The sequence below is a fragment of the Scyliorhinus canicula genome, chromosome 3, assembly GCF_902713615.1.
Source record: "Scyliorhinus canicula chromosome 3, sScyCan1.1, whole genome shotgun sequence".
In the NCBI taxonomy this organism is placed as follows: Eukaryota; Metazoa; Chordata; class Chondrichthyes; order Carcharhiniformes; family Scyliorhinidae; genus Scyliorhinus; species Scyliorhinus canicula.
In genome coordinates this window covers 69,667,412-69,687,943 of record NC_052148.1, presented here as the reverse complement: position 1 = coordinate 69,687,943, position 20,532 = coordinate 69,667,412, and the positions used below count along the sequence as shown (strand labels likewise).

Below are 20,532 nucleotides of genomic sequence, written 5' to 3'. Positions count from 1 at the left end.
ATTGTACATGTTCCCTTCGCAAGCATCCAGTGAAAACATCACCTAATCCCAGGTCAGGTATAGCCCATGCAATGCAAATCAAGCCCAATCTCGGTGAAAGGGTTACCTTTTGCACCATGTGTCATTGTCCAGCTCACACACCAACCTTTCAGCTTCTCTCTCAGTGAGATCATCAAGTTGGTAGCAACTCGGGGGTGGTTTTGTGGGAGTCAGTTTGATCTGTGAAAGACCCACTTCACATAAGGTCCTTATGGATAGATAGAGGTGAAAAGGATTGAACTTTATGAGGAGAGTTTAGGAGAAATTCGTAACTTCACATGCGGTTTCCAATACGGAACCAATGGATATGAAACTGGGTGGGGAAATGGATTTTAGGTAATGATCAGCCATAATCATGTTGAAGGCAGATCTGACTTAAGGGATCATATATCCTACTCCCACTGCTGTTTCTTATATTCTTTCAGCAGTAAAATACTAGAAAATGAACACAGTGGCTATGCTGCAGCATCTGACATTATGGACAGGATTTAATGCAGTCTGTCAAAGTGGGAAACGTGGTAGCTGGGCCCCACATCAGTCTCCCAGCAGCTGGGGAAACATCCCACGATTAAGTTGGAGGCGGGAGGAAGCTCATCTGATTGTGATGGGTTGTCAGTTAGGCTCATTATTAAGACCCTGATTGAATCCTAAGCTGCATTTAGAGTACTGTGGACAGTTCTGGTTTTAACAGGATAGAAAACCCATAACAAAACTAGAGAAAGTGCAAATATCATTTACAAGGCACCTGAACTAAGAGATTACAGCCATTTAGAAAGATCGAACAAAGAACAACAAATAACAAAGAAAAGTACAGCACAGGAACAGGCCCTTCGGTCCTCCAAGCCCGTGCCCACCATGCTTCCCATGTAAACTAAAGTCTTCTACACTTCCGAGATCCGTATCCCTCTATTCCCATCCCATTCATGTATTTGTCAAGATGCCTCTTAAATGTCACTATCATCCCTGCTTCCACCACCTCCTCCGGCAGCGAGTTCCACGCACCCACTACTCTCTGTGTAAAAGACTTAACTCGTACATCTCCTCTAAACCTTGCCCCTCGCACCTTAAACCTATGCCCCCTAGTAATTGACCCCTCTACCCTGGGAAAAAGCCTCTGACTATCCACTCTGTCTATGCCTCTCATAATTTTGTAAACCTCTATCAGGTCGCCCCTCAACCTCCTTCGCTCCAGTGAGAACAAACCAAGTTTATTCAACCTCTCCTCATAGCTAATGCCCTCCATACCAGGCAACATCCTGGTAAATCTCTTCTGCACCCTCTCTAAAGCCTCCCATCCTTCCGGTAGTGTGGTGACCAGAATTAAACACTACACTCCAAGTGTGGCCTAACTTAGGTTCTATACAGCTGCAACATGACTTGCCAATTTTTATACAGGTGAAGATATTTCTTTAGAAAAGGGAAGGCATAGATACAACCTGATGGAGGTCATTTAAAATTATGAATAGGACAAGGTAGATATGGAAAAAGGGTTTCCACATGTGGAAGAAACCAGATTAGGGACCTTAAGTAAAAGGTAGTTATTAATAAATCCAATAGGAAAAGAAGGATTTTTTTTATTCAGAGAGTGATTAGAATGCAGAAATTGCTACCCACAGGATGTGTTGAGATAAACACTTAGACACTTTTAAATGAAGGATATAAGGGAAAAGGGAATAATAATAATTCTATTCACCTATTGTCACAAGTCGGCTTCAATTAAGTTACTGTGAAAAGCCCCTAGTTGCCACATTCCGGCACCTGTTCAGGGAGGCCGGTACGGGAGTTGAACTCACGCTGCTGGCATTGTTCTGCATTACAAGTCAGCTATCTAGCCCACTGTGCTAAACCAAGGAATGAAAAGATATGCTGAAAGGTTGGGTTGAGGTCGATGTAATTGGAGAAGGTTTATGTAGAGTATAAACATTATTATAGACTTGTTGGACCAATAGGCATTTTGTTTTTTGCATTTCCATGTAATTCGATATAATAATGGGCCTGATTCTCCACTCCCTCAGTTGCGCGTTTCTTCGCAGTGCGCCCTACGCTGGTGGTGGGATTCTCTCTTCCTGCCGCTTGTCAATGGGATTTCCCATTAAAGCTGCCCCCATTGCATCCGGAAAGCTGCGGGCGGGGTTGCGCTGCCAGCAGGGAAAGAGAATCCCAACGGCCGGAGAATTGCAGCCAACAGCTCAACATATGCTAGCCTACTCAAAGCATGGATATACAAAATCACGACTATTGTGATAATGGGGCAAATTATGATTCAAGTAAACCTCCTCCTCTTATATGATGTGTAATACAAAAATAATTTACTTTAATTTAATGGTGTTCAGGCAGTCTTTCCCACAGGAGTTTAAAATGGGTGTGTCTGGTTATACAAGGCCTGTGAATTGGAATGAGTTCAATTGATATAAAGGCTTTACTTCAGAGTTTCGAGAGTATTATTGTGTGGCACAGTTGATGTAACATTTACATATATTTGTGTAGTTATGCAAGCAATTTAACACTAAATTTATACTGATACTTTCATAAATTCTGCATTAAATTGGTCGTTAAATGGTACAGAAGGCTGCTCTTTTTGTAAAATCAACAGCACTACAATCATGTCTGCTCATCTCCTGGACGAGTACCAATGTGGATTTGCAGTTCCATTATGCCGGCTCCAGAAGTACATCTAAAGTCAACACAGCCTCATAGAAATGACATCATGACACAATTAATCAATTTACTGCTAATAGTATAAATACACAGATCGGGAAATGCATGTCACTAAATGCCTGCCATTGTGTGATGGAGACAACATGCTCTGCGTAACAGCTCCATCTGAACTTTTGGAGAAAAGCAAACTGAGCGTTGGTTCCTTGGGAGGTCTAAACCCGCAAGTGCCAGTTTAATGTGCCTCACCTGATTATTGCCAGTGTCCATCGTATAATTAATATCAGTGAACAGCGGCATTAAAAGTCTACAATATTCAACGGCAATGGGAGAAATTTTCCCAATAAATGACAGTGACCGAGATTCTCTGGCCTCCCCGTGGCATGTTTCTTGGCGGTGAGAGGTGGCCTGTCATTGGCCGGGAGCGAGATCTTCTGCTCCCGATACTGTCAATGAAATTTCCCATTGAGTCCACCCTGCGCCTCCGTGAAACCCACGGTGTGGGTTGCACCGTTAGCGGGATTGGAAGATCCTGCTGGGTGAACAATCAGAAGATCTCATCCAAAGTTTCAGGTTCTGACTGAAAACTGGGGTCTAAAAGCCATGCTGATGCAGGATTTATTAGGCTCCTGGCATCTACTGGCCTCCCCAGGGAGGACCAGGTGGAATGGCACCTGGGGGTCTCCTCGGCCATCGGAGGTCCCTGGATTGTCAGGGACAGTGTAACGTGGCCCCCTGGCCCTCCACTTGAATCGCAGGCATCTCGGTACTGCCAGGCTGACACCTTGGTATTTCTAACCCGGCAATGCCAAGGTGCCACGGCAAAGAGCCCGGAGGCATTAGAGTTGTGCCCAGTGTTCGGAAGGGGATGGGGAGCCCCCTGGGGGCCAGCTCGGTTGAGGTGGACTGCCGTTGGGGGGATGTATAGTGGGGGGGGGGGGGAGGAGTGGAGGGTTGCAGAGCAGGGGGGTGGCCATCCATGGCCTGGTCTGGTTGGTGGATGGGTGTCTCAGCACCTGCGTCTCCACTGCGCCATCACCTGGGTCATGTGGTCTTATTCTGGGGGAAACACCAGCCCATCTGCCCCACTGACCACATAACTCCCATTGGTTGCAGAGGCCTCTGGCTGCATGCCTGAAGGTTATTGCTCATAGGGAAATTGGCAATCGTAGTTAAGTGAGCAACTTTACATCTCCCCAGTGGATACCCGTGGGTAGGCGGGCCATGTAACATGTGGGAGTTATTGCACAGCATCCCCATCAGACCATGATGCCTGGACACTGTGCCTGAACACTGCGGGAGGCAACACCAGAGTGGGGACCAGTGCCTGTTCAGGTAACATTACGTGTAGGTGTTTGGGGTACGGAATGTGGGGTCCGGTGACCAGGGGCACTCGCTGTGGCCAGGGATGCGGGGGCAGGAGGTTTCGGATGGGGGGGTGGCAGGTGGTACGTGATGGGGTACATGGAGGGTCCCAGGGAGAAAGACACCACTGGTTGTCAGCCTCTCATCCTCTCCCAAATCCTTAATGATATTTTACACAATGGACGATATCTTGGATCCGGTAGAAGCTGCCCTTACGGTGCCGCTGTCAGGCCAGGTGGCCAGGCACCAGATAAGGCAGCAGCATCGACAGAGACCCGAAGCATCAGCCGGTGTGCAGGGCCTGCCTCACACTCTGACAATCCAGCCACCCAACAGGCCAGGGACTCACCCAGAGGGGAAGATTGGTGATGATCGAAGGTGTACAAGAGTGCCTCGGGAGGCTCTGCCTGAACAAGGGGACAGTGCAGTAGCTATTCCAGGTCTTTGCGGACTTGGCACCACATGGAGGAGCAGGATATTGGCTCTTGTTGGCTGTCAAGGTCACCGCAGCCCTGAATGTCTATGCCAGGGCTCGAGTGGGGACCTGTGTGGAATCTCTCAAGCTACAGTGAAGCTATCGGTGAAGGCACCGATGCCCTGTTTGCCTGGGCAGTGAACTATCCACACTTTGACATGGACCAGGCCAAACAAGATGCCTGGGAAGCAGGATTCTTGCCATTGACGGGTTGCCCCAGGTCCAGGGGCTAATAGATGGAATGCACGTCGCCTTCCGCTCACCGGGCCACCTGGGCGTGCCCTACACCAATAGGATGGGGTTCCACTCCCTGAACATCCAGCTTGTGGGCAACCACCAGATGAACATCATGCACATGTGTGCATGTTTCCCAGGGAGTGTGCAGGACAGCTTCATCCTGTGGTAGTCGGACATCCCCAGCCTATTCGGGGACCATCCCAGAATGGCAGGTTGGTTCTTGGGGGATAAGGAGTATTCGCTGAGGACCTGGCTAATGACGCCAGTACGGAGGCCAGTGACTGATGCAGAGGCCCAATACAACGAGGCCCATGTGGCCACCCGGGTTGCCATTGAGCGGTGCATCGGACTCCTACTAAAGATGCGGTTTTGATGCTTCGACTGCTCTGGTGGTGAACTGCAGTACATCCCCCAGAGGATCGCCCACTTTGTGGTGGTCTGCTGTGTCCTTCACAGCCTCGCACAGCAGCGGGGCGACGTGCTGGAGGTGGAGGAGAAATAACATGTGGCTATCTCTGAGGAGGAGGATGAGGAGGGTGGGGAGTTTGGGGGGGGGGAATGAGAAGCATTGGGGGGGGGGGGGGTAATGGGGAGTATGGGGAACAGTTTGGCTAGCGGTGCTGGATTACAAATTTTCAGCACCATAGCCAGAAAATTACTGGGACCCCTCAACTTTGTTGCCTCAAATGGGTTCAGCAATCTTTTGATGCCATAAGAAGTGAATTGATTTGCAGAAAAACATATTAGGTTCTCATTATTACCCCAATTTTAGGCAGGTATAGGCTGGTAGTGAGACGGAGAAATGGCCTACTCCTATTTCTTATGATATGTTCTTACTATTGACTCCTGCTGGTTTAACTTTGTGACGGAACCATGGAATCTGCCCCCAGGCCCTTCATCACCAGATGTCAGTGAGTTCTCATTTAGCACTGGCAGCTCACCAATGTTACCACCATATCACCATTACTGGTGACTGGCTGTTTCTCCAGGCAAGATTGGATGGGCAGGGCGATTAAGGCTTTCGTCTGGCCGATGTCTGGAATACAACACATGGATGTGTACATTGTAAATTAACAAAGTTCATTTCATTTTAATACACCAATATGGGTGGTTGGTGCAGCAATAATTACCAAACAGTAAACGCCACTTGTTCTGGTGGGCAGAGGATGTGTGAGATGACTTATTTCTAGAAGAAAAATATCTAAACGTCCTTCATTTCAGACATCAGTGAGGCTGAAGTAAATCACAAATTAGTGATTAGCAAGCGTGGGTTTTAGAGGGCTGTACATAGACATAGACATAGAACATACAGTGCAGAAGGAGGCCATTAGGCCTATCGAGTCTGCACTGACCCACTTAAGCCCTCACTTCCAACCTATCCGCATAACCCAATAACACCTCCTCACTTTTTTGGTCACTGAGGACAATTTATCATAGCCAATCCACCCAACCTGCACGACTTTGGACTGTGGGAGGAAACTGGAGCACCCGGAGGAAACCCACGCAGACACGGGGAGAACGTGCAGACTCCGCACAGACAGTGACCCAGCGGGGAATCAAACCTGGGACCCTGGCGCTGTGAAGTGTTATCCACTTGTGCTACTGTGCTGCCTTCATAATAGGAGGAAAGTAAAACTACACCCTATCCTAATAATAATTCTGTAGACATTTGAGGTTGAATACTGTTGACATAACAATGTTTTGTTTTCTACTATCGTTCCTAAAATGCAATATTGGACTTCTGAAAATTATGTGCGGGAATCCTACCTTCAGGATCCACATTGATCGGAATTCCTCATGGAAGCACAGCATTCCAAATCATGCTCTTTAACCCAACAAAGTATTTCCAACTTTAGTGACAGAAATAAATTCTAACCAAGTTCTGTGACTGGACATTTAAATGAAATCACGGTTAAAGTTGGAGATAGTTGTCCATGGACAGCAAATCTGGGACTTGCTGTGGATTCAGAGGCTGAGAGAACACGGAAAAATAACTGGGTCACAGAGGGTTAACTGATCATTATGGGAGTTACTCATTTAAATTAAAGAACAAATGAAAATAATTTACTGCCATTCTCTCAAAATACGGCCCTGATGGATATTGAACATTAAAATCCGTTGCATATTTTAATGACACTTACCTACATTTTTATTATTAATATCTCCATTTGAGAAAAAATGCTGTTATTTCCATGTACAAAAATTGTCATTGTATATAATGGAAATGAATAGAACTTTTTAATACTGTCAGAATAAAATAATGAATAAATTACCACTGTCTTAATCTTTCATGTCTTTTAATGGCGATCCCCTATAAGAGAAAGTGGATTATAATTTGCCAACAAAATGATTAACGACAAACCATTATTAGAAAGCATATTTCACTAGATTGGGTATGATATCCAGATTTATCTGTGGCACAGGCTGGAGGGAACCAATACTTGAGTTGTGGACGCCTTCATTTTTCCTCATCCCCCCCCCCCCCCCCCCCCCACTCCCCCAGCGCGCCCCCCGGTGACAGGATGGAGAATGGACGATGTCAACTCACTGTCATCGAGGAGTGCTCCATGCCTTGTTTTCTTCTGCATTCATTTAGCCTTTCATTTGAGACTCTACCTATTGTGGCTGTTTCACACTAGCAGAGATGAGTAATCCAGGCTGCCTGTCACTTCTCCTGCATCACGAAGCTGCCTGCACACAGTCTAATTGCCATCACAACATTTGAATCGACACTTCATTTAGAATATGACATTATTTTGCAACCGGAGGAATATGAATATAGAATTTCTAATAAAGCCGCGTAGTGCTAGGGAAGCAGGCAGACTTCTTTTTTTTTGGACAAAGATTTGATTTTCTAATTTTTTTCCCCCACGGCACCAATGACCTAGTTCACAGGGTTCAGAATCCTTTGTTTAATTGTCTGCTACATATCAGTTAAATTGAAAAAAAAAATGTAATAAAGTAGTCAGTCAATTGACAAAAAAAAGTCTTTGAAATAGTATTAGGATTTCTTATTGCATTAGCTTCACAAAATTGTTTTCTTCTTCCTATTGAGAGTATCACACAAAGCAGTTTAATTAGGTTCTACTTTCCCTGTTTTCTTCCCTGCTGTCTTTTTTGATTTCTATTTGATTTCTGTGATTGTCTTCTATTTTCTCACCTGCTTTATTTTACTTTTTATTCTCTTTCTTTTGTTCCTCTCTTCCAACGTGTTCTGAAACAATGAAGATTGCATTAAAATGGAAATGTCCTGCACTTCATTGGCAGTCTATGGTTATTAAAAAAATATTAAATCAATGTAGAACCTGAGTTAGATCACACTTCAAATGCTAGACGGTATTTTCTGGTTCAGACACTGTGGTCTGGATTCTCCCAAAATGGAACCATGTCCCCACGCCGGCGTAAAAATGCTGACGTTTCACTCCGGAGTTTGCTCAAAAAAAGATCAGCTAATTCTTTCACCTGCAGGGGGTTAGCAGGGATGATTCATGCAGCTTTAGCTGCGGATTCGGGCCCCCGCACTTCCGGTTTTGGGTCAGCGCATGCGCACGCCGGCGGCCTCCAGCGGCCTTGCTGAGTGCCATGGCGGACTCAGACCACAGAGGCAGCTGGGAAATGTAGGAGCCCCCCCACCCGATCCGACCGGCCTGATCTATCCCCTCGCCACCCATAAGATCCCCCCCCTCTCGCCCGATCCGCCCACCAGTCCGCAGCCGCCATGCGAGCTACCCGAACGGCAATAGGTGGTTAGAACCATGCTGTTGGGAACTCGGTCGGTTGGGAGTGGAGGATCATTGGTGGGCCTCTGGCAATGGCCCCCCAGCCATGCGGAGTACTCCGCGAACATGCCGAGTCTCAGGTCCTGGAGAATCGCCAGACTGGCGCCAGGCCTTATTTCAGCATGAAAGTTGATTCTCCGCCCCTGTGCCAAACCTGATTTTGGCACGGGGCTGTGGAGAATTCAACCCTATGTGCTCCCACCAGTGGAACATCGAGACTGGGCTAAATTATGCACAGCAGCAAACATGCCTGTTTCCCTGCACTTGCTGGTCTTGGGCCACCATTTTGAACAGGTACCATGATCTCAGCATCTGGAGGCAGGCCCCCCCATGCCATCATAAAGCAAATGTTGACCCCCATCCCACTGACAAGGGGAGCACCCCAACCCCTCATCAAGGAGGGGTATCCTCCGCCCCACCATAGGAATAATGGATCATCCCCCACACCACGCACACATGAGGCTGACCCGACCTCCCCCACCCCACTCAGTCACCCCCTCACCATCCATCCCCCCCCCTTCAGACCCCACCCCCTGGCATTGCCAATGGTACACTACGCCCTGGCACCATGGACTGACACCCTGCAAGTGACACCCTAGCCTGGAATGCTGCGCTCCAAGGAGTCCAGAACTTAGCTCATTGTTAAGTGTTTTCACTTCCTGCTTTTCTAATGGCAGAACATCCTTAGAATTGTTGAAGCGGCCAGCAGCTGTCAATCAGAACAAGGTTGTTGAGAAACATTGCATTTTAGATTAACGAGGCACTTCAGATGCATTCAAGTATGAAGGGAAAGACAAATAAACAAACCTCCTGTCGGATGTGTGAAACCATTAAGCTGTCAATCAAAGACTAGTAAAAGTTACTGTACTCTGAAATTTTTTTTATTCGTTCTTGGGATGTGGGTGTCACCGGCTGGATCAGCCTTTTTGTTGCCCATCCTTAATTGCCATTGAACTGGGTGGCGTGCTAGTTGAGAGTCAACCGCATCACTGTGTGGGTCTGGAGTCACATAGTCCAGATATGAAGGAAATTAATGAACCAGTTGGGTTTTTACAACAATCAACAATGGTTTCATGGTCATCATTAGACTTTTAATTCTAGATTTTTACTGAATTCAAATTTCACCATCAGCTGTTATGGGATTCAAACCCGGACCCCAGAGTACTACCCTGGATCCCTGAATTACTAGTCTGGTGCCAATACCATTACGCCACTGCCTCCCCATATTGAATAAATGCTTAGTATTTCAAAGGATCTCAGGGGATTGCCAAGTTTTTCAAGTTGTGGGCTTTCTAAGAATGCTCAGACACTTCAAAAATGAAACAATTTTAAATGGATAGGGCTGAGGGAGCAGATGTGATAAAAGGGAAAGTGTTCCTGGATTGAATCTTCAATTAACTATCTGATCTGCTCATCGGCTGTCGGGCAGAGCAGTTGAGAGTGAGAAAGTCACTTGAACGTTTGTACAGTCCAGACCAGGAGGCTGCTGTTGACCAGATTGCTGCCTAGATCACCATGTCAAGAGTGATCTTCAGGTTGCGCATGGCTGGAAGGGGCAGTCCAAACATGGGACCCCCTATCCCAGGGGACAGTCCTGGGGTAAATGCCTCACCCACATCTCACGCCTACCAAAACCCCAGGACCCTCGAGGGTCCATCCTATGCAGCCTGGCAGTGGCAGAGGGGCACATGAGCAATGGGTTAACCTCCTGACCCCTTCAGGGCTCATTGCGCCAGGACAGTGCTTGTCAATGCTTGCACCAAAGTTCACTCAGTGGCGATCCCATTGGAGGGGTCAGATCATTATGTGGGAATGGAGATTCAGGTTTATAGCCCCTTAATTGAATTTAACTGAATGCATATGAGCTGTTTGCATATTCCTGCCATCGCGGGGTGGGAAGCCCGCTATGCTGGGCAATACTGGAGACTGGGGACGGGTCTGCCGCCTGGCACCAATCACATTTTTGGATGATGTGGGATTCTCTGCCTGATTGGAATTCCTGATTCCAGCGGCGGGGAACGTAGAATTCCGACTGCAGTGGCCAGCTTTGGGACGGGGTTCTGTGGTCGCCAACACCGAAATCGCGTTTGCCAATCAGCTGGAGAATCAAAGTTCACGACTGAATTGGGGGCGGCGCCCCTTTCATGATGCCCCGCCCCCTCCAAAGCAGTGTACTCGGAGATGCTCCGCCTCTGACCTGTCGAGTTCCGACGGCGTTGGTCGCTATGGTCTCATCTGTCGGGAACTCGGCGGGGTGGCTGCGGACTCAATCCAGCACTGCCACAGTTGGGGGAGGGCCGATTCGCAGGCAGGAGGCAACCTTATTAGGGACTGGGGGCACTGTGGGGATGGGGCGGCCTGGGGTGCGCGAGCTAGCCAAGGGGGGGGGGGGGGGGGCACAATTTTGTAGGCTGGGTTCGCGAGTGGCCTCCACCATGTAGCACGGCACAGCTACTGCAGGCCATCACCTTGCACACGTGCGGCCACGGACCAGGCAATTCTCCAGGACTTATCAGCAGCTAGAGCCGGGTGCTCTATGCTGCTGGCATGCTAGCCCCCAGCAAAAGGGAGGATCGGTGACCGTTTTACGCCATTTTTCCGTTCCCATGCCGGCGTGGGGACGTAGCCTCAGAATCGGAGAATCCAGCCCCTGGTGTTCATACTTCAGAGAGGACTGGGAAGCACGAGAAGTTGCATAAAGAAATAGATTTCCTGGGACATTACCAGAAATGAGAGGTTGGAGCATTACAAAAGGTTGAACAGGCTGGGGTTCAAATCACTGGAAAAGAAAAGACCTAATAAAGGCTTTAAAAATTTTTAAGTTCTATAGGACAGATGCATGAAAAAACTTTTTCTACTTGTGGGCAAGGCCAGAACAGCCACCAATATAAGATAGCCATGAATATATCAAATTGACAATGAGGAATAATTCACACGCTGATTAGTAAGAAGATGGAGCTCAATACAATATGGAGTGGTTGAAACACAAATTGTTGATACATTTATGGAGAGAGTATGTCCATGAGGGAGAAGAGAATGCGTATAGGGACAAGGTAAGAAGAGGCAGTTAGATTGGAATGATTTTTATATGGAATCTAAACATCAACATCAACCAGTTCAGATAAATAGCTTGCTTTCAATGCTATATATTCTATATAATTCAATTTGATGTAATGTAGACTAACTGGAAAATCACATATATGAAAAAATATTTGATTTATGATTCTTTTCCATTTAGCCTGGAGACTGAAATTGGTCCTTCTGGGTAAACAACATCTCCGATCCAAAATTACCTTTTCCTTTCAAACAAATTCTCCGCTGTTTCTTCCAAATAATTTCTGTGCTCCAACAATATGGATGTCTTGTTAAATTATACATAGGACATCTGACAAGGGGTTATTTTAATGCCACATTATTTTCATAAAAGGCTAATCTCGATGCTGATGCATTCTTAATTAGATTTTGCATAGAGTGTGTTTGCCTACTTGTGATGTGTCACAATTGTGGGGAAGTTGTGCATAATTCCAAAGTTCAGTTTTGGAGTTAATATGAGGCACTCGGTAAGATTCATTTTGAAATGCTCACGGTAAAGAAAGATTAAATTTCCCAATGAGAAAAATCGGTAATGCGCCAACTTGATCCTTGCTTCGATGAAAGATCAGAGACGGAATTCTAACCTCCGAAATAAGTTGCAAAGGTTATTCTTCCTTTGAAAACCATCATGGCAAGATAGTTTAATCACTAATGTTTTGACTCTAAAAGGCAAGAGAAACTATTTGAAGTTCCCAATGTTTGATGATGAAGCCTTAACTTAATATTCGCTTTTTAGTTCCATTCAAATTCTTATCCTTTACTTCAAATAGATGTGGCTTTGGTATTGGCCATAATTTGATTCCAACTTTCTACCTTAACTTTTCAAGTTCAAACAAAATATGCATTATTATTAACAACGATAATGGAAGTTTTTTGTTTTATATGCATGCTCAGTGCTTGTCTCTGTATTCCTCTCTGACCGCCTACACATCTGGATTGTCTAATTTAGCAAGAGGTACATCTTTGCATTGGTGATCCTCGAGGTTAGCACTGAATTGAGAATTTCTTTCCTGAGTCTTCTCCAATGCTTAGTTTTCAGCTTCTGGCAGCTGTAATTAGGAACGGGGTTAACCAGAGGAAATCAAAAAAACACAAAACTACCCACAATAGAAAGAAGATCCATATTTTCCCTCAACTAATTGAAGCATGCATTTTTATAATGGCTTTCCGACAATTATATTAAAATAAAATCAAAGTTGTTATTCTTAATGCAGATTTTTTTTAATGCATAAATGCAATTCTAAGACCTCATAAAGATTCTGAGCTGCTGACATCTCGTAAATCTATCTCTTAAAGTCATCTGTGGAGTGCACTAGTTTTGAAGTTATTAAGGCTGCTCCATTCCAGATTCATTGCAAGAATAGTGTCAGCTCCAGCTAGAGCCATGATAAAATGAACTGACATATTGAACTTTTTGCCAGTGGGGATCATATTAGTGCTCATGCAAATCAATTCCACACATGACATCTGCTCTCGCGAACTGGGGCTGCTATGCACATGTGAGCAAAATGGGCAAATCTGTCTTTTACTTTTCAATTGCATGTCACATATATGCCTTTACATATTTACAATGTCTGTTGGTTCTTTGCAGCTACAACCCAGTCTATGAGAGTGGGACTTAGTAATGCCAGGAACATAAAGGACATCAGAAGTAGGAGCAGGAGTAGGCTATTTGGCCCTTTCGGCCGACCCCACCATTCAACACGACAGTGGCAAGTCTTCTACCTGAACTCCACATCCTGAACAACCCTCAATATCAGTTAATTTATTTAGCACCCAAAAGTCCAACAATCTCTCCTGAATACTTTCATTGACTGAGCATCCACAGCTCTCTGGGGTGCAGAATTCCAAACATTCGCAACCCTTTGGGATTTTTGTATGTGAGGCATCATGGCCCATTTCAATTTGATCTCACCTTACATCGAGGCATGGACTTTCCAGCAGTGGCAATGAAATATGGATCAGGAAGCCAAACTGATTCTTCCTTTCCCAGCGCCCTGAGGATAATTTCAGCACCCATTTGAAGCTAAGATCAGCTAACTCAGCAGCAACAGCAAATAGAAACTTGGTACCGAAGAACAGGAGTAAACCATTCAGCCCATTGAAACTGTTCTGTAACTCAATATTAGGTCATGGCTGATCTGTAGCTTAACTCCATCTGGTACTGTATCGGACTTTATAGCTCAATTTAACAGTGCATTTATTTACTGAATCAAATATATTTAAACATCCCAATTGCATGTATTAGGTTAGGATCTTTAAAAAAAATGTTTTTATTGTAGTCAACTTTAAATGGCGGTAACAGTCTTTTCATTGCTGCATCCTGTTGAATAAAGCTATTACCCTCATGGCCCCCCACCGACACCCCCCCCCCCCCCCCCCCCACACACACACACACAGTCTGCTACCTCATATTTCAACTATAAAGTCGCACACACTAACACACTGGCTCCTGAAGGATGAACATCACACTGTTCATGTGCTATTTTTTCCATGTCATTAAGCACACATCTGGGGTTTACATACACTGGTGTGCACATATGCAAATATAGTATTACACTTCAAAAGCCTGTGACAGCTAACCTAGTCAACTAGTTGAAGATGCCAATATTCAATGACAAGCCCACTTATACAACAACATAAACAATACTTGGGTAGTTCCATTCAAAGCACATGTGCATTGTCACAGCAATTTGTTTAAAATTTCATTCTAAACAGCTTGTCAAAAAAAGCATCTTGGCAAGCTCAAGAATCCTAGAATCAATCAATCCATTCTGATATTTATTGTTGTAACTATGAAATGTCATTGTGCATCTTTATTAACTCATTATCCATTCAATATCAAAATAGGTGGATCAATATAAGGAGAATAAAATAACTCTTTCCCAAAACTCATTATTTCCACAGTTCCTGGTCTGGAAATGTGATGACGGTTGACACACAATTTTTAATGATTCTCATTTTATTTGATTCATGATTTTTTTTGTGACCGAAGAACAGAATTGTCGAAGGGGGTTCAGTTCTTACAAATACACTTTATTAAGGAGGCATCTAAACCCGATATGCATTGCAAGAGCGTCTGGCATTTAAACATCGTCTACTTTATGGTTGTAATGGATTAGAAAGAAGCCTCACCAGAGTTGCATCAGCAGCAGAATATCTTTCTCCCAGCCAACCCCCCCCCCCCCCCCCCCCACCCAAAGCAATGGATCCTCTCCATGTCAAAGCCACATTGCTGGGTCAAAAGCATTGCTGTTATCTTACAAGTTCACTTAACTGATTAGCCAACAGAGTTTGGGAAACAAAAACATTTTCCCAATTAATTGTTTCCTTTTCCATTGCTTCCTCACCAAATTCCACCAAAAATAGTTTAATGGGAAGATGTCACATTGCTATTTGTCTCACCCTCTTGGATGCATGAACACTGTCAAATTTGTGGCAATAACCAATGCATATAAAAGTAACTCTAACTACATGAACCATTTCGGAAGGTTTGTAGGAGACAGTTATACAAAAAGGATTTCTGAGGTATTGGCCTTGATAGGGTAGAGCCTCTTGGATATTGGGTGTCTTTGGTGGTTTGTTCAGGGATGCACATTATTCATATGTGAGTCTTTACTGGGAGCATTGACAAGCCATTCAACAGTGGGATCATAGACAAACTTAAAACAGCTTTATCTAATGGTGATGCACAATTTTACCCAGCAAACACTAGAGATCAGTATTTGAAAAGATGGCCAATGTTCCCCTTTATAATCCAGGGGCATCGAAGAAAACTGTTGAGCACACCTCAACCCCTCTGGAAATCACATTGCCATGAAGCTGCCTGGGCTTTACACCAACCAGCACTGTAGCTATAAAGCTCTGCAAGGCTCATTAATGAGGCTGAGTGGGACTTTCACCCCTCACTGGGGCAGAGGTTATGCAGTGGTCATTGCCTGGGGTGCCACTGAAGAGATGAGCCAAAGGTTTAGGATCTCCAGAGCAGGTAGGTCCAGGGTCATTGGCTGGGAGAGCTTGGGAGTGTTAGTGAGGGGCAGTGGGGTAAGGGAGGATTGGTTTAAGAGAGGGAGGGGGGAGGAAGGGAAGTTCAATCTAAGGGGGGGGGGGGCTACCTGCGATCCTGCAGAGCTGCCCTTTTTGCTCTTTAACCATTCGAGGTTAAAGAATGGGCCTCTTGCTCCCGCCCTGCTGTCTGTGTTAAATGTATGGTGGTGTAGGCAGCCTAAATCAGCAGCCCATGCCACATGAACCACCACTCCCCACCACAGGTTTAAGGGGGTGACCTCGGAGATGGGCGGGAAGGTGATGGGATTGGTTCACACCTCACGTCACATGCCCCTGCACTCCCCAACCCCCCCCCCCCCCCCCCCCCAACCCCTCCACTCCTTGCAGGAAATATGCCCACCATGGGGCACATAAAATTCAGCCTCTTCTTTCTAAGACTATTAAATACTGTAGAGTTACATTGTAACTAGCCACCTCCAGAGCTCTCCAAGTGGCCATTATTCACATGTAACGATTGATAAGAGGCATTTGCAAGCTGATTAACAACAGAGGCATCACAGCAAATTCTAATTCTACCTTCACAGATACATACACAATTTCCAGCAATATGTCTGGCTGACCAACCCCGCACTGCCTCCGTCCCACAACAACATTCGAGCACTGAGGCCAGTTACAGATCCAAGTAAAATAGGCCAAACCCTTGGCTTAGAATGGTGACCACATTTGGAACCTTCCTGTCTGTCTAGTATTAAGCATCTGAAGCAAAGTATTTGGTGTACCTAGCTAACTGGAGTGACGTGAGTTCACCCTGCATCATTGATTGTGTCCGCTGTTACATCTGTACTTAAAAATAGCAGAAAAACAGTTCATCAGAAAGCAAAATATTAAAGATGGAAATTAAAATGAAAAGTGCAAGAACCACTCAGCAAGCGAGGCAGTATCTGTGAAAGGAGTAAGGTAGCGTTAATGTTTTACATTGATAATTTTCCATCGGAATCTGATAGTCATTGATATGAAAAACGTCATGTTGCAGAAATGTATGACTCATTGAAGTAAAAATATTCCCTGTTAGTTAACACTGTGTTGTTATCGAGAAGTTTGGCATGCAACCCTCTCTGCCTTTTGCAGGAATGAAGCGTTCTTTAAAATTCCCCAATGAGGTGAATTAAATATAATGAAAATCAAAAGGATCCTATAAAGGGTGGCTGAAGGAGTGAAATCTACCCCACTATCTGCACTTAAATTCTATGATTCTATGATTCTATTTCAATGAACAATTTGTAACAGAAACAATATTAGAAGCAAATGTCTTTTTTCACTTGGTTTAAATTTGAGATATTTGTCATATGACATGAGCTTTCACTAGGTCATTAGCTGCAGAACGCCATTTGCTGTATTCAAAACAGAGTGGATTGTTATCCTGAACTTGAGGTTCACACAGTAACATCTTATTTTAAGGATTTGTGACTTATGTGCTAAGTAAGCCAGGATATTTTCAACTTTTTACAAAAATAGAGTTTGATGGTAATGTCTCACCAGCACCTTCTTAAGGGCAAATACAGATGGCCAATAAATGAATGAACATAAAAACTGCTCAGTATAAGACGGCTTCACTGTACTCATATATTCTCACATAATAAGCCCATACACTAGTATGAATCATGATGTGGTTAGCTCTTTGAATCTTGAAATGTTTTGGCCACTGAGAGCTGCAAGAAAGAATGATGGCTCAGATGGGTAACAACATGGTCCTAAGCCATAAATACTGATTCCTGCAAAGTCCCATATTCTGTCCATAACCTGTGTTGAGTTGAGAAGTTCAAGTTGCAAATATACAGAAATAAGTTCCATACAAATGATAACTTTCCTCTGTTGGGGTATTGTGTGACGTACTTAATAATATTTTATGATGTATCTCTTTATCTTGATTTGCAAAATTGTGAAATACTTCAGACTATTTCTAATTTTTTTGTACAAAATTAAATTAAACATGAATAATTTATCTCATTCTATATTTTGGGTTTAATGGTGATTTCTTGACATGTAGTGATACAAATATTTACAATATTGATTAGAGTAAACATAAAATGCTGATAGTAAATGGCAGTACATTAATTTTACATCCAAGTCAAAGCTTCACTTCTTTGAACATACATGGGGTGGCACTGTCTTGCTTCAAAGGCAAGAAATCCAACTTATGAAATTTTGCTGTGATATTCTTATAATTCACTCCTCCACAAGACATTGGTTTTAAGTTTCTTCAGTGAGAAATGTTTTGTATAAGACAGAGAACAAAACATAAATGAAATTAAAGTAAAGTTTGGAACACTTTGGTCTATGTTAGGGAGCACAAGGTATTCAAAAGTATTTTTAAAATAACAAGTTCTAGCAATATAATTAGAAAAGTAGAAGAACCAATCATGTTTCTGCATATCACTGCTAATCCATATCAAATGTGGAGTGACAAGACTATACTTATTTCTTCTGTAAAGCCATCCATAAGAAATCCATGTCACATTAACACAGGTTAATATATTTAGGTATCCAGTAGGATGTGACTTTGTTGTAACCCAAAGATTTGTATACTGCACTGTGTACAATGTCAAATGATAGTGCCATTTGATCTCTTTCTTTCTCTCCCTGTCTAACTGTCACACAAGAATAGATTATTGTAATAGGGCTGGGAAGATTTTGCCAATGGAAGTTAAAAAGGATTTAAAAGTTACTTTTGTATTAGCCTTGTACTAATTTAAAGCTATTTCACCATGTAACATTGAGTTGCCGTGTTTCTAATGTTTCTCTTCTATCCACTAAGCAGTGGCTTTGTGACAGAGCAGAAACCATCACATTTTTCTAGGTTAAGAAAAATTGCAGCAAAATTATATTAACTGCATTATAGAACTGGAAATAAGTATTCCTGTTGCATGTTTAAACAACATGCAATTCTGTCATATCTGGGAACTGTTTGGCTTCAAGAAAAATTTGATCTAACTTCAAATATATTATTAAGTTGGGAACAATGCTGTGACAGGATTAATTACATATGATTGACACCGCATTAGAGATGATCGGCTGTCAATCATCCCTGATCCTGATTCTAACCTCAGATGACATTGATTTGTGGAGAGGAATTAATTATTAGAAGTGTGTTGCACAAAAACGTTTAAATAAAGGACGTTTATGGAATTAAAATGTTTTACAGTATGCAGGTCTCTTTTTTAATTAAACTATTCCGTTTTTTAAAATAATATTTAATAAGAAATTTTATATTTTCACAATAACCTGCGATGTTTCAGTAATGGTGCGTGGAGTAGAAATGTTAACTCGATCCACGGCACTGATTTGCCGTTCTTAACAAGGAATGCCTGTCTCTGTCCATGGTGCTGAATGACAGACAATGGCTGTCTCTGGCCGTGGTGCTGGAGCTCAGTGTGACAGGCTGTAACAGTCACGGTATGCCGCGATGATCACAGCATGACAGATAATATCTGGCTACGTCCAAGGTACAGAATCATAGTACAAAAAGCAAATAACTGTCACTGTCACAGACTGAAACAGCAGCCAAAACAACCAATTCACAACTCTACATAAACCAATTATATTTAAAACATAGGCTAATGTACAAGAAGATCGGGAAAAGGTGTCTGACATACAAATGAAGGATCTGGAGATGATAATATATCTGTTTGAAGAAGTCAGTCTAGGAGCATATGCACGGCACTGCACAGGTAGTAATGAAAAAGAGCACTGGGGAATCTTTAAATTTTGAGGAAGCTATAATTCTTTTTGATTTATGGTGTATCAATGGCATTTTCGAAGAGCTGAGAAATATCCCAGCACAATCATCTACAGAGGGTTCCAGGGCAGACTTGGGATAAAAATAAATGATAAAAAATGTGTAAGATTCAAGAAGGATATTCACAGTGGGATGCACATAGATTGGAGTATTTCTGATGTGAAGAGGTGCACTAAAATAAAAGCAACTTTGTATTTATAAAGAAATAGACATGTCAATTGCAAACTGTAACCTTGATTCTCATAACCACCCTATTCATTGTGAATCTTTTCTGAAATCAATGATGTTCAAGAGAAGTTTTAAGAACAAAAACAATGAGAATGCTGAATTTTCAACTAGCATGTGTGTGTTCATTAAAGAATATGTTGAGAAAGCATCTAATTCAGCTGATTAGATGTTTCTGCATGACTATTCCAAAAACTGAGGAATATTAAGTACAGTTTCCTGAAAGCCTTAATAGGCTAACAATACCAAGCTAGTGGGATGAGAATTGGTGCAGAATCAAAATGAAAACACTGCATATTCCCGACTTCTCCATTCCATTTCTTTTGAAATATACACAAAAAACGTCTAAAATCAGATTATGAAGTTTCAGGGTTAGCTCTTATAGAAATGATAAACTAATCTGTTAACCTCCCTGGACATCAACTGTGGTCATTGCAAAACAGCATTTTTAAAACTATTAATTGGTTATACTATGTAATTAGTACCTCTCTTCTTAATAATATTCACAAATAAATACAAAATTATATTTGGTTAGCCTCATTAGAAAAATATTACCTTGCCATGCAGGCCAGATGGTATCATGCTTCAGTTCCAAATTTAAAACATGTGATAAATTTGATGCATGCATTAGAAATCAAATGCCCAGCCTGCAGCAAATTTTGTCTATTAATCTATTCTATAATTAAAGACAGGTCTGTGACTTTCTTAATGAGAGTTTAATTATTTAGGGTGGGACAAAGTGGACTAAGCAGAATGTAAATTATTCAACTTCTTTACAACAGGTTATTCTCCATCTTACAAGAATTGAGTAACAATTAGAAACTGGGGTTTGGTTTTCATAGCATATGATATTTCAAATT

General features: G+C 43.3%; 1 protein-coding gene across 18 annotated transcripts in view; it reads right to left on the bottom strand.

Annotated features, from left to right (window-relative positions):
* celf4 (CUGBP, Elav-like family member 4) overlaps positions 1–20,532 on the bottom strand; it is a 1,331,379-nt gene that overhangs the window by 668,434 nt on the left and 642,413 nt on the right. For 2 of the 18 annotated variants that reach the window (XM_038790676.1, XM_038790677.1), the window contains exon 1: positions 7,320–7,569. The exons of the other annotated variants lie outside the window; for them this stretch is intronic. In XM_038790676.1, the coding sequence (XP_038646604.1) occupies positions 7,320–7,359 (40 nt within the window). In that variant the 5' untranslated portion in view covers positions 7,360–7,569. Of the gene's footprint in view, positions 1–7,319; positions 7,570–20,532 lie in introns of those variants that run through there. 18 annotated transcript variants of the gene reach the window in all.